Here is a 13,292-nt window from a genome sequence, read left to right as displayed (position 1 = left end):
GCGGGTGGATGAGAGGCCATTCAGTTTCTCCTAGCACTTATATATTTTTCCTTCTCCTCACACCCACCCGTGGGTGCTGTATGACTCACTTTCCCCCGAGAGACTGTCGAGCTTGCCAGATTGGACTTTTAGAACATTCTCCTCCCACCCTCTCCACCCTCCTCAGGTCTTTATGTTCCAGCTGCTCCGGGGACTCTCCTATTGCCACCGACGGAAGATCCTACACAGGGACCTGAAGCCTCAGAACTTGCTCATCAATGAGAAGGGAGAGCTAAAACTGGCAGACTTCGGTGAGAGCAAGGAGCCAGCCAGGGTGAGGGGACAGCTCCCCCGTGGCCTAGGTCCAGGCCAGGGGCATATGCAGCTCCATCTCCCCTCCCGTGTGGCAGCCTGGGGGCGGGGAACTTGGGCCAAGCAGAGGGTATCTCCATCAGACAGACAGTTTGCTTATACCTCTGTCCCCAGGCCTGGCCCGAGCCAAGTCAGTGCCCACCAAGACCTACTCCAATGAAGTAGTGACCCTGTGGTACCGGCCCCCTGATGTCCTGCTGGGCTCCACAGAGTATTCTACTCCCATCGATATGTGGTAAGTGAGAACAGGAGGAGAGAAGGGGAAGAGGCCTTCAGGGGCATTTTTTTTACTTAATCATAATTTATTTTTTTCCCAATTACATGTAAAGATAGTTTTCAACATGCACCTTTCTAAGATTTTCATTTCCAATTTTTGTTTCTTCCTCGCCCCATCCCCAAGACAGGAAGCAATCTGATACAGGTTATATGCATACAATCATACAAATTTCCACATTGATAATGTAGATAATGAGAATGACATGGATGAACAACCAACAAAGGTAACTAGCAAAGAGATTCAGACTCAGACCAAAAGGGAACCAGGATTGTGTCATATAATCCCAAAGAGGAGAGAAAATCCAGGAAGAGTTCAGAACATTGCAAACTCTACAGATTTCCCCCACAAATGAGACTTGGCTAAATGTGAGGTATAAATACCTCCAGGCTAACAGGTAACCTCACCTCAGGGGTTGTTATCTGGAGTTGGGAATCTGAGTGGGGAAGAGTGAAGGAACTACTGATAAGGGACAGCAAGACCAGCTGTGCTACTGAGACACAGGCCTGGGTGAGAAGGGGCCAGCACACATCTGGTGCTAGCGACAGGCATTTACAGGAGGGTGCTTTGGTTCTGAGTCTGATAGAAGAACTAAACTGAAGGAGATCCTAAATAAAGCCAGAGGCCCCATCCCCACACTTTAGAACTAGAGGTGATTACACTAACAAATTCCTGTAATTTTTTTTTTAAAAATGAACAGGAAAAGGAGAAAGAACTAGCCATAGAAAGTTTCTGTGAGAATAGAAAAGATGGTAGTTTATCTTCAGAGGGAAATATTGGAGCAATAAAAGCTTCTCCTACCCCAAAGAGTAACCTTAAATAGTTGCTTATTCAAAAGAATTCATAGAAGAACTCAAAAAAAGACTTTAAAAATCAAATGAAAAAGGGGGGGAAATTCTTAAAAATAAGAATAATCCAAGAAAAACAAGATTATGAAAAGAAATTCAACCAATTAGAAAAGGAAATCCAGAATTTTACTAAAGAAAATGACTCCTTGAAAACTAGAATTGGACAAGGGGAAGCCGCAAAATTATAAGAGACTAAGAATTAATAAAACAAAATATAAAAAATGAGAAAATAGAAGAGAATGTGAGACTCCTTATAAGAAAAACAATTGTTCTGGAGAACAGATCAAGAACAAAAAGAACATAAAAATAATTGAACTAGGCAAAAGCTATAATCCAAAAAAAAAAAAAGAAGCTTGATATAATAATACGAGAAATAAAGAAAAATGTCCTAAGGTGTTAGAACAAAAAGGAAAAATAGAAATGGAAAAAAATCCACTGATCACCACCTGTAAGAGATCCTAGGAGGAAATTGTATAGGAACATTATAGCCAAATTCCAAAACCCTCAGGTCAAAGAAAAAATATTACAAGCAACAAGAAAAAGACAATTCAGATACAGCAGAGTCACAATCATAACTAGGTCTTGATTTAGTGGCAGCTACATTAAAAAATCACAAATCTGGAACATTATATATCAGAGAGCAAAAGAACTGGATTTGTGGCCAAAAATATACTCGGCAAAGTTCAATATAATCCTGTACAATAACAATAAGAAATGTATATTCAATGAATTGCCAGACTTTCAAAATTTTGTGACAAAAAGATCTTAACTTAATAGGAAATTTGACATACAAGATCTAAGAGAAATATAAGATAAACAAAAAGACTAATTATGAAGCATTCAATGAGGACAAACGGTTTATGCTTTATCCATGAAAATGTAAACTGTGTATTTAAGGTTATCATTAGTAATTGGGTAGTGTGAAACAAAGATTGGAGTAGAACTTAGTGTGATAAAATTCTGAAAAGTAAAAATCATAAAGGGAAAGTAAAAAATTATCTTGTACAAATGAAATTTGAGAAGTGACTCAGAGGAATGAAATGAGGGAGGACTAATAGTTCTGGAATCCTCTTATCAGCAATGAAACATATATAACAGAAGGGAATAAATAAAAGCCTTCTAAATTCAGAAAGAAATAAAAGGTTAAGGGAAAAGGGGGGTGGATATGATAAGGGAGGTCCTCCTGCAGTTCAGTTCTCCTGTCAGACCCAGACCAAACCAACAACTCCACCCTCCTATAAATGCCCAAAGTAAGCACCACGTATGTGCTGGTTCCTTCTCACCCAGCCCTGTGTCTCAGCAATAAAGCTGGCCCTGGCGTCCCTTATCAGCAGAGGTTCCCTCACTCTTCCCCCCTTAGATTCCCAACTTCCCACACTGTCTGGCAGATGACAATTTCTGTGGCTGAGGGGAGACTCTCTCTAGTTCAGGGGTCCTCAAACTACGGTCACGGGCCAGATGCAGCAGCTGAGGATGTTTATCCCTCCTCACCCAGGGCTATGAAGTTTCTTTATTTAAAGGCCCACAAAACAAAGTTTTTGTTTTTACTATAGCCTGGCCTTCCGACAGTCTGAGGGACAGTGAACTGGCCCCCTATTTTAAAAGTTTGAGGATCCCTGCTCTAGTTAGACTATTCACATCAGATCTGGGTAAAAGAGAGAACAACATATGTATTTAGGAGGCAATAAAAGTCTTCTGAATTTATAATGAAATAAGAGTGTGAGGGAATGGGAAAAGGGGAAGAGTATATAGAAGGGTGTTTAGATTAATGGGCATGGAATTAAGAGGGATAGGATGAGGGGATAAGGAAGGGCTCCTTGGAAGGGGGGACAAGTTAAATAATAGGAGGGCAGGGTAACAGGTAGAAATAAAGTATAGGAGTTAGGAAGAAGAGGAAATAACAAATACACACAAACATAAAATAAAGACCAGGAATAGAATTTATCTTGCAAAAAGCAGGGGTAATAATAATCTCACACAAGATTAAAGCTAAAGCAGATTTAATCAAAAGAGAAAATAGAGGCACTACACTAAATGTCAACCCCATTAATATTATTTAGACTATTTTAAATAACTAGATAGTGTAATGTTGGAATATTGTTGTAGGATAGGAAATGAATTGTGGAATTAGGAAAATATGGAAAGACTTGCACTTATGAAGGAAGATGTTACCCACCTTCAAAGAAACAAGACAGGCAAGCATAGTATTATCTTACATAGATGCATATGAATATTTGTGTATAATTATAGCTATGTATTGCATGTATGTATATATGTATGTAATGCACATATACATATATATCTGTGCTTAATTAGCCTTTGGGGAGAGGAGAGAAAGGATAATGTAAAAAGTGCAGGGCAGAGAACAAAAAATATACAAGGAAACAAAAGATGGACACCTCTCAACACAATGCGTATTTTTTATTATATAGGCTTTCTTGAAATGGAAATTTATTGCTTTATATTTTGAATTTTCTCCTATTTTCAACTTTGCCTATGGCAATATTTATTTTTCTTTAACTATTTTATTAAAGTTTAAAATAAATAAAAAATTTAAATTTAGTTAAATTTTTAAAAGAAGTACCAATGAAGAAGAGGATGGAGTTAAGAGAACTCATGGGAGGCTTGAGGAAAGAATAGAAAGTTTGGAACAGCAATTGTGATAAAGGGGATGTAAAAAAATATGTATTATAGTTATCTATATTGATGGCTTATTCTTCCTTACTGCAGGCAAGATTTGGGAATTAGGATCTAAGATTTAGAATCAGAAGGGATTTTAAATGCTCTCCAGTTCAATACTATCATTTTAAAGATGGGTAAATTAGGCAAAAAGTCCTTAAATTACTTACCTAGCATCACACAGTTAATAAATATCAAAAGTAAAACTAAGCCCTCTGAGAGTAGGAACCAGTTTTAGCTAAACTCTGCATCTCCTATTTCCCTCCCATTGAGCACAAGGATCTGCATAGAATTGATGTCTCATAAAATGACTATTGAATGAATTCCTCTCTTCCCCTGAATGTCACTCATCCCCATCCCACAGGAATCCTTTGGTCCAGTGTGGGTTTATTACAGAAAGGACAACCTTCATGATGGCGCCCCTGGGGAAAACGGGGCTCCATCAGACTCCAGTGACCTCCCTCCCTAATTGTTCCTCACAGGGGTGTGGGCTGCATCCTCTACGAGATGGCCACCGGGAGGCCCATCTTCCCTGGCTCCACTGTCAAGGAAGAATTGCATCTTATCTTCCGCCTGCTTGGTGAGTGCCCTGCCTGTTACCTGCCTCTCATCACCAGTAGAAAGGAGGGATGCCTTTATAGGATCTCATCTCTCAAACCTGGGCAAGATCTCTGTGGGTTCCATAGAGCTGTCTATGTTGCTCTCTGCTTGGCCCTTCCCTTTCCCATTGATTCTCAATTCCCCGATCCCCCGCCATGTTATTTCTTTAGGGACTCCCACGGAGGACACCTGGCCAGGAGTGACATCCCTGCCCGAATTCCGAGCCTACAATTTCCCCCGGTACAAACCCCAGCCACTCATCAATCACGCTCCCAGGTACCCACACAAGCCAATCCCTACCCTTCCTTCTGTGAAATAATTAACCAACGGAGAGATAGATCACACATTTATTAAATGTTTATTATGTGTTAAGGACTGGGGTATGAAATACTAGAAATCAATAAAATCCTGCCCTCAAAAGATCTTAGACTCTGATGCAAGAAGATAGCACCAATTCCATGAATTCCAAGAAACAGAGTCCAGCTAAACTATTGTCCTATAGCTGGAAATTAGATGCAAGTATCTTTGTCGTCCCCCAGTCTATATAACCTTTGTCAAACAAGGTTTCTGTTAGAGTACAGAACCAGTTGGTCAGTGAATAAAAGTTATAGAGGCAGATATGTTTTTACTATAAAAAAGGAATCTAATAGAAGTCAGCCAGGTCTTTGGAAGCCTTTAAACTGGATGACCATTATATTGTAGAAGAGATTCATCCCTCAAGTAGGGATTGAACTCAGTGATTTCTGAAGTCCCCTCCAATTCTTAGTCTGTGATCCTGGCACCGAGGTGGACGTGGGAATGTTTTGGACCTTGGCTCCTGAATCCTATGCTATGAGGCTTAAATGGTGGGTGAACAGGGCCTCTGTCAGCTCACTCTTCCCCCTCTCAACATCTGGACATTGTCATGTTACAGGTTGGACACAGATGGCATTGATCTACTTACCAGTCTCCTCCTGGTGAGTGGCTTCCCAACTTTGGGGTCCAAGAGTAGCAGACAAGCCAAATCTGAAACTTCAAAGAGTTGAATGGGCCCTGAACACTGCCTCCTCTGGGTCTCATCCTCCCCATTCCAAGGAATATCCTCCCTGTGCCTTGGACCACCAGGATTCATCCAGGAGAAAGTGTGGGGTAGTAGAAAGTCTAAATCTGGAGTCGAGAAACCTGACTCCACGATTTGTACTAGAGACAAATTTCTTTCCCCTCCCAGCCTCAACTTCCTTACAATAAAAATACAATAAAATACAATACCTAGTATTGAAGTAGGTGATCCTTGATCCTTCAAGCTTTGAATCCTGTGGTCCATGGCCTAGAAAACATTTAATCCCACCTGTCCCCTTTCTCTGGGCATTTGAGACCTTTGCATCTTTGTCGCTGCTGCTCCCTAATCACCTTCCCAGCATTCCTGATCTTCTTATTTCTTTGACCCTTTGCTTTTCAGTATGAAGCCAAGAATCGGATATCGGCAGAGGAAGCCCTGAGACACCCTTACTTTGGTCCTCTGGGGGAGCGTGTGCACCAACTCCCTGACAGTAAGTGGGTCTAAGAAGTCGGCATGGCAGAGTAGACAGGCATTGGACTTGTAGTCACTGTCTCAGACGCTTATAAATTGTGTGATCCTGAACAATTCTTTTAACTTCCCTGTGTCTCAGTTTCCTCATCTGTTAAAAAAAACTGGGTCTTCTAGGTCTAAATACACAATCCCATAAGAGCCTACAGGGCTCTGTATCAGGAGTAGGATTTTTTGTGGAAAGAACTAAGGACTGGAAGCCAAAAGTTTATTCATTCTGTCTCGAGCTATTGAACCTCCAGCAAGTCATTTTCCTTCTCGAGATCTCAGTTTCTTTCAGTGTAAAATGTAAGGACTGGACTAAGATTGTCTGTAAGGTTATTTCCAGCTCTAACATCCTTTCTCTTGAAAAAGAGAAGCTTATCTTATTTTAATGCTCTGTCAAGTGTTTATTAAATGCCTACTGAGTGCCAGACATTGTCCTAAGCGCTGATATCGATGCCTTTTGTTTTTTTCATTGCATTCACTTCCAAATAAAATCCTTCTTCTCCTTCCCAGAAATCCATCCTTTGTAAACAAAGATTAAAAAAATAAATAAATAAATCAATAGGCCTAACCCACACACTTCAATATATGCAAAATTCTGTACCTGTAGATCCTCATCTCATAAGGAAGGAAGGAAGGAAAGTGCTTTCCCCCCCCCCCCCAATCTTTCTCCAGAGTCAATCTTATTCATAACTATATAGTCTTCAGTTTCTTTCGATTTGTTTTTTATGTGATTAGCTGAGATTTCTCTATTTTAGGAGGGATAGGAATTTGACAGGGGGTAGAATAGGAAAAGGAGAAGAAGGGGAGAGGAGGTGAAGTCTGGGGAAATCTGACCTGGGTTTTTATAGGGAATCCCTCTTGAGAAAGAGACCTGCACCAGGCCCCTGCTCTCATCTCCAGTTCTCAGCTTGTGTGTGTGTGTGTGTGTGTGTGTGTGTGTACATATGTGTTAGCAACACAATTTTCCCTGCCAGTGAAGAATGATGGCCCCTGTACATTTAAATTGACCTTAAGGGGGAGTCTGTAGAACTGACTCTACATGCAGAGTTTCCTTTTAACAAGGGCAGACTTTTTTATTAAATTCTTTGTGGATTTTAAGTCACTTAAGATAATGAGGCTTATGCAGCAGGCAATTTTAGTTTGTTTTGCAAATGTGACATGTGCTATTTTACACGTGCCGGATGAGAAAAATGTAATTAAGCAAAGCTGGAAGGTTTCCTTTAGCTGGAATCGAAAGACATCCAATATTCTGAAAGGCATCCTGAGAGAAGCCCTGACCAACAGAATGGCCAAAAGGACTGGCTGGGGGACGGAGGGCCAGTTAACTAAGGGACTTGCCTAGGATCCCACTAAGTGTTAGAAGTCATACTTGAACCCCAGTCTCTTTGTGCCTGAGGCTAGCTCTCTAGTCTCTAGACTCTAGTCCCTCATTATACTCTCCTTGATCTCTGGATTTTTTTTGTATATGTAATTCATTATGAATTTAACTTTATACAGTAATAAAAACAATTTTACTTACATGTGAAACTATTTGAAGTTTTAAAAAATGGCCATAATCATACAAATTGTTAACATCTCAGGCTCTTTTTCCTAGTTTATCTCTTTCCATTGTCTTTTTTCCTTTCCCTTAGAGTTTGTCTCTTTTTCTTTTCCATCACTGGTATATATGCTCACCCGCTGATTTTGTGTCCTTTATTTACTATTTTTTTCTACATAAATTTTTCCGTATTTTTTTTGGGGGGATGGGATGAGAATTAAGGTTAAGTGACTTGCCTAGGGTTACACAGCTTGGGAATGTCTGAGACCAGATTTGAACTCAGGTCCTCCTGACATCATGACTGTGCTCTCTCCATTTTGCTACCTAGCTTCCCTATCATATTTATGCATATTTTTCCAAGCACTCATTCTTTGTTGCGGTTGAGGTCAGCCCGCAGTTTCCAAGAGAACTCATATATAGTCCACATTTATGTGTCCCTTTCTCTCTCCCCATCCACACTAAGACCTAGGACAGGTCCTGGATGTGGGCAGGGCCATCTCCGACCTTGGGAGACAGACCACGTGGCCCTTCTCCTCTGTGCCCTGCCTCCTTGCCACCTTCTCCCCAGCCCCTGGAACTTGACCACCCTGGTTAATGATTCCCTACAGCTGAATGCCCCTATTTCCAGCCTGACCAGGCAAGCTGGGAGAGGAGACATGAAGGGATTAGCTGGAGATGCTTCCATCAATGGGCACCTTTCTCCTCCCTCAACTCCACTGTCCTCATTTGCAGAAGGACTGAGTCAGACCAGATCTCCACAAACACTTCCGTCCTAGATCTCTGAACCAACAAACTGAATACACACCATGAGCTCCTGGAAAGGCAGATTCTCCCACCTTGGTGCCTGCTGCAGCAGCCAGCACATAGTGGGTGCTTAATAACCACTTGTCAAAGAGGTTGAGTGAAGGATAAGGGTAAAACTTATGGGTATAGAAACAGACTTAGGTGTCCACTGGAAGCACCTCTGGGGATGTTTTCTGGTCTATCCAGTTTTGTGAGACTGACCACCCAGTTTGTCCCCTGGCCAAGTGACTTAATCTCTGGTTGCTTCAGTTTCTCATTGGCAAAATGGGGATTATAAAGGCAAAACTCCTAGGGTTACTGTGACATTTAAATCAGTTTCTCAATGCAGTGGCTGACATACAGGAGATGCTATATGAATGCTGATTATCTTCCTTTCCCTTTCCTTTTGTTCTTCCCATCCCTCTTCTATCTCTTGTTACCCCACAGCTGCCTCCATCTTCTCTCTGAAGGAAATTCAGCTCCAGAAAGATCCAGGTTACCGGGGTCTATCCTTCCAGCAGTCAGGTAACATCCCTTATTTTCCATGTCCTCCTCCCCCAGATCTGTCGCTCAGTTGTGATCATGAGTTGTTTCAGTCAATACCTAGTCCTCTGTCTAGGAGGAAGAGTGGATCTTATGTAAGTTCCCCATGCATCTAATGGAGGTTTGCAGAGTCTCCTAAACAGCAGCTTGTTTGAGGGAGTGGGTTAGTGTGTCTCATCTCTTTTCCCAACTGCTTCCTCTCTATCCAGGTGCTCAGTCTTTCCTCAGTTTCTCCCTGGACCCTAAATTGAGCTCTTCTCTCCCAACAGAGTGAATCCCACCCATTAGGGCTCCCAATTAATCCTGCCTAATGAATACGCAGAGACACCCCTCTGTCAATAAACACACTAGAGCTCCTCTAGATTGCCGGGTTGGGAGATTCCCCTTGGAGGAGCTCACTTGATCCTGAGATCTTCTTGGTACTTTGGTACTCTAGGCCCTGTAGAAAGGCCTGTTCTCTTGGGTAGTTCCTGGAGCACATTCCTTCATTAATTTCATTGCTTCCCTAACAAAAATTGCTTCTGATTTCTATATCCTTTATCCCAAGGTCCGGTTTCTCATTTTGAGAAGTTAAGTTTTTATTTTTCTGAATCCAGGTTCCTTACTGATTTCACCCTGTTTTTCTCCCCTCTTTTGTCTTTCAGGCCGAGGAAAGAATCGAAGACAGAGCATCTTCTGAGCTAGATGTCCCCATCCCCACACCACAGGCCACAAAAGTGATGAGACGTACCCAGCATAACTGTCTATGGCTGGGCTTAGGGGCCCAGAGTTGCCTATAGAGAATTGGAGGGGGGTCCCAGCTGGATGGGAGGGAAGTCCATTAGCCCTGTTGGCTGCTGGTGTGTCCCCTCCCCTTCCTTTCAAGAACCCTCTTGTGGGGGTTCTGAGCCCCTGGATCCATCCCCCAGCTCCTTCTCCCCAGGGCGTGAGCACTGTGGTTTGGAAGGATATCTCAAAAGGTGGGGTGACCCCAGCTCCATCCTGGCAGGCCAAGCTAGGAAACGAGGCAAGAAAGGAAAGGTCAGGATTCTTCCATCTGTGCTCAGCTAGGGGAAGATGGAACATCCCACATGGAGTACTGGCTGGCCCCTATTCCCCACCTCTCCTGGATTGGAGGTTCCTCTGCACAAGGCCCTTCTGACCAGGCAGATTTTGGCTGACACCCCGACATAAGCAGGGCCAATTATAGGCACATCCCTGCTGGCTCATTGGTACCTTTGAGGCTGAAATAGCTTCCCTTAATCCCTGACACCCCAGTTTCTTTTATTCCCTTACAATTAGAAAAAGGAATGTTCTCACCTCCCCAGGACCCAAAAATCCTGGGCACTTCTCTCTGTGCCAAAGGTCCTTGTTCCCTCACCCCCACCAGCTTCCCTCTCTAGTCTGAGGGAAACTGGCAGCCCCAGCCATGATTGGACCCCCAAATCCCTCCTTCCCCTTGCCCTATTCCCCATCATTGGGCCCTGTTAACTGCCTCCAAGGCTGTGTGATTCTCCCCTTCTGACAGGGTATAGTGCCCAGCAGTTTCCACTGGATGGCATCTCCCTCTAATACCAAATATAGTAAGAGGCTGCCCCAGTAAGTACCTGTTTCCATCCAGTTTGAATGGAATTTCCTTAAACTGATGGGTAGGAGAGAGTTCATTGCTTCCAGGAAATCTCCTTCCAGTGGCCCTGCCTCTGTGGAATATCCCTAATCTTCCTTTCTTAATAGCATCAGAATATGAGCATCTGATCCTAGCTGCTCCTTACCCCATGTCTGCCAAAGGGGTCAGGGCAGAAGGCAGCCAGGTTAATCCTGCTCTCTGTGTTCTCTGGAGCCAGGGACCCCTGGGCCATCAGGCCTCTTTAGCTCATCCTACCCTTCAATATTTGGTCTTGCTCCACTTGGCTCTGGTTCCTGGGCTGTCACTGAGCCCCTGACCATCTTCTGTGTATAAGGCTGCCCCAGAGGATGGTCAAGGGCAGGAACAGTCACAGAACCAATCATGGGGCCAGCAAAAGCCTCAGTCATGGGAAGGATAAGGATTTTCCTGACCTAGGACTGGCCTGTATGAAAGGTCCTGCCTCTTCCTTCCAACATTCCCCCTGCCACTAAAGCTAATTATTTACCCTCAAGGGCAAACTAAACTTGGAACACTTTTTAGAACAGGTAAATGGATCTGGCAAATGAACATATGCACTACCTTTCTCACCCCACTCCAGTTCCCCAGTCCAAGTCTTTCATTCGCTGCATCCTTAATTCCGGTGAAATGTCATCCCACCTCTGTGCCATGTGAGGTATTGAGAACCATCCTCCATATCCCTGAATTCCCATCACCAACCCCCTGCTCCACCAAAGTACCAACCCCTTTGAGCCATGTTTCTCCTGCCTTGCTTCTTCCCAGAGAGAGGACCTGGGGGCTACCCCTTCTCCCCTCCCTCCCTGAACTGTACTGTGAACGTCCGTCTCCTGTCCTGTGACTCAGTGCAAAGACAGATAATCTATTTAACTCATATTGTACAAAAAAGAAGCAAATGATCCCTTGAAGACAAGGTGATTTTTTTAGCAGGCTGATTCCAAAGAAAGGGGAAAGATGTGTGAATGTGTGAAGAGTGTGGGTGGGTGTCAGGGTCTATGCAGGTCTTTTTTTTAATGAAGAGAGAGTTTGATTTTTGTATATCTCGAGGCCTTTTCTATGAGGAGGGTTCCCTGACACCTTGACCTGATGTTTTGTGAATGCAACCACGCAAAGGGCCAGAAATAAATCATCATGTCTGAAGTGGGTGTGATGACTTGGGGAAACGAAAGCAAGAACCAACAGCTTCTGGGTCACTGCTCATTGTATCAAGGCCATTCATCTGTTCATTTGTTCAGTAGCAATTATATATAAGGATTGGGCTAGGACAGACCCTAGACATAGCATGAACTTACAATACAATGAGAAAACTGACATAACACAAATACTTATGATAATAGGGAGGATAGGTCATAGAAGACTCAAGAGGTCATCTAAGTGTTTTACAACTTTTGTTTTACAGCTTGAAAAAAAATGAGACCTTGGGTAGGTGAAATGATTTGCCTAAGATCACATGAGTCATGTGTCAAGAGCTGGGATATGGTCAGACCCAGTTCCTCTGGACAGGTCCTGTGCTCCTTTCATTGTACTATTTCTTTCTTTCTTCCAACAACCTGGTATTCACTTCTCTGTTTATATATAATATATGAGCAAATATTTATTAAGTTCCTACTATATACAGAGCTATCTATCAGATACTGGGGATAACAGTCCCTGCCTTCATGGAGCTTACTTCTACTCAGGAAACAAAGAACACAGATAGTTACAGGGGAATGTGAATAATTGGGGAGATGTACATTCACACTAAACTTTGAAGGATGAGAGTTGGAAGGTACTTTAGAGATCACCTAGCACAATCCCTTTGGCTAGTAAGATTAGAAAATTTTCACCTAAAGAGTAACTTGTCTGGGTCACGAAGATCTTAAATGTCAGAACTGGAATTTGAATCAAAGGTCCCTGTCTCCAAATCCAGGGCTGTTTCTACTGCCCTCATGCTCTCTCACTGATAGAAAAGAATTCAGAGGGAAGAAGTTGGAAGAGAAAGAGGAAAGTATGCTTTGATTAAGCAAAAGCTGAGAGATGGGAAATGGTACATTAAGTTTGGGAAATGAGTTCAGTTTGGCTGGAACATCATTTGAGAAGGAGGTGGGAGGGATGAGAAATGAAGTTAGAAAGGGAGTTAAAACCAGATTATGGAGCTTCATAAATCAAGCAAAAGACATTTTAGTTTACCCAAGGGATGATAAAGAACCACCGAATGTTTTAAGCAGAGGTGATTGAGGTGGTCAGACCTTAGGAAAGGCATTGTGGCAGCTATATGTTTTATATTCCCAGGAAAAATCTGGGAGCAGAGAAGGTATTAATAGTAACAGAGTCTCAGAGGTCATTCAGTCCAATCCTTACCTGACCATAGATCCCCTCTCCAAGGGATCTTCCAGCTTTGGCTTGAAGATAGCTAGTGAAGGGGAAATAACCCACTTCCTGAGGCAGCCCATTCTACCTTTGGATGATTCTATAATTGTTCACAAGTAAGTTTTTTGGTTGTTTTTTCCCCCATTCAAAAA

The 13,292-nt window shown here is 42.7% G+C and overlaps 1 protein-coding gene across 1 annotated transcript in view; it reads left to right on the top strand.

Moving 5' to 3' along the window:
• The window catches only part of CDK18 (cyclin dependent kinase 18), a 53,855-nt gene extending 41,924 nt beyond the window's left edge, over nucleotides 1-11,931 (top strand). The window contains exons 9-16 of the mRNA XM_051998531.1: nucleotides 167-290; nucleotides 466-586; nucleotides 4,635-4,732; nucleotides 4,923-5,028; nucleotides 5,666-5,708; nucleotides 6,191-6,281; nucleotides 9,075-9,152; nucleotides 9,815-11,931. Coding sequence (XP_051854491.1) covers nucleotides 167-290; nucleotides 466-586; nucleotides 4,635-4,732; nucleotides 4,923-5,028; nucleotides 5,666-5,708; nucleotides 6,191-6,281; nucleotides 9,075-9,152; nucleotides 9,815-9,849 — 696 coding nt within the window. The 3' untranslated portion in view covers nucleotides 9,850-11,931. The remainder of the gene's footprint in view (nucleotides 1-166; nucleotides 291-465; nucleotides 587-4,634; nucleotides 4,733-4,922; nucleotides 5,029-5,665; nucleotides 5,709-6,190; nucleotides 6,282-9,074; nucleotides 9,153-9,814) is intronic.
• Nucleotides 11,932-13,292: the final 1,361 nt, after the last annotated feature.

The sequence above is a fragment of the Antechinus flavipes genome, chromosome 4, assembly GCF_016432865.1.
Source record: "Antechinus flavipes isolate AdamAnt ecotype Samford, QLD, Australia chromosome 4, AdamAnt_v2, whole genome shotgun sequence".
Taxonomy (NCBI): Eukaryota; Metazoa; Chordata; class Mammalia; order Dasyuromorphia; family Dasyuridae; genus Antechinus; species Antechinus flavipes.
The sequence above is the reverse complement of the archived record's forward strand: the minus strand, read 5'-3'. Positions and strand labels throughout refer to the sequence as shown.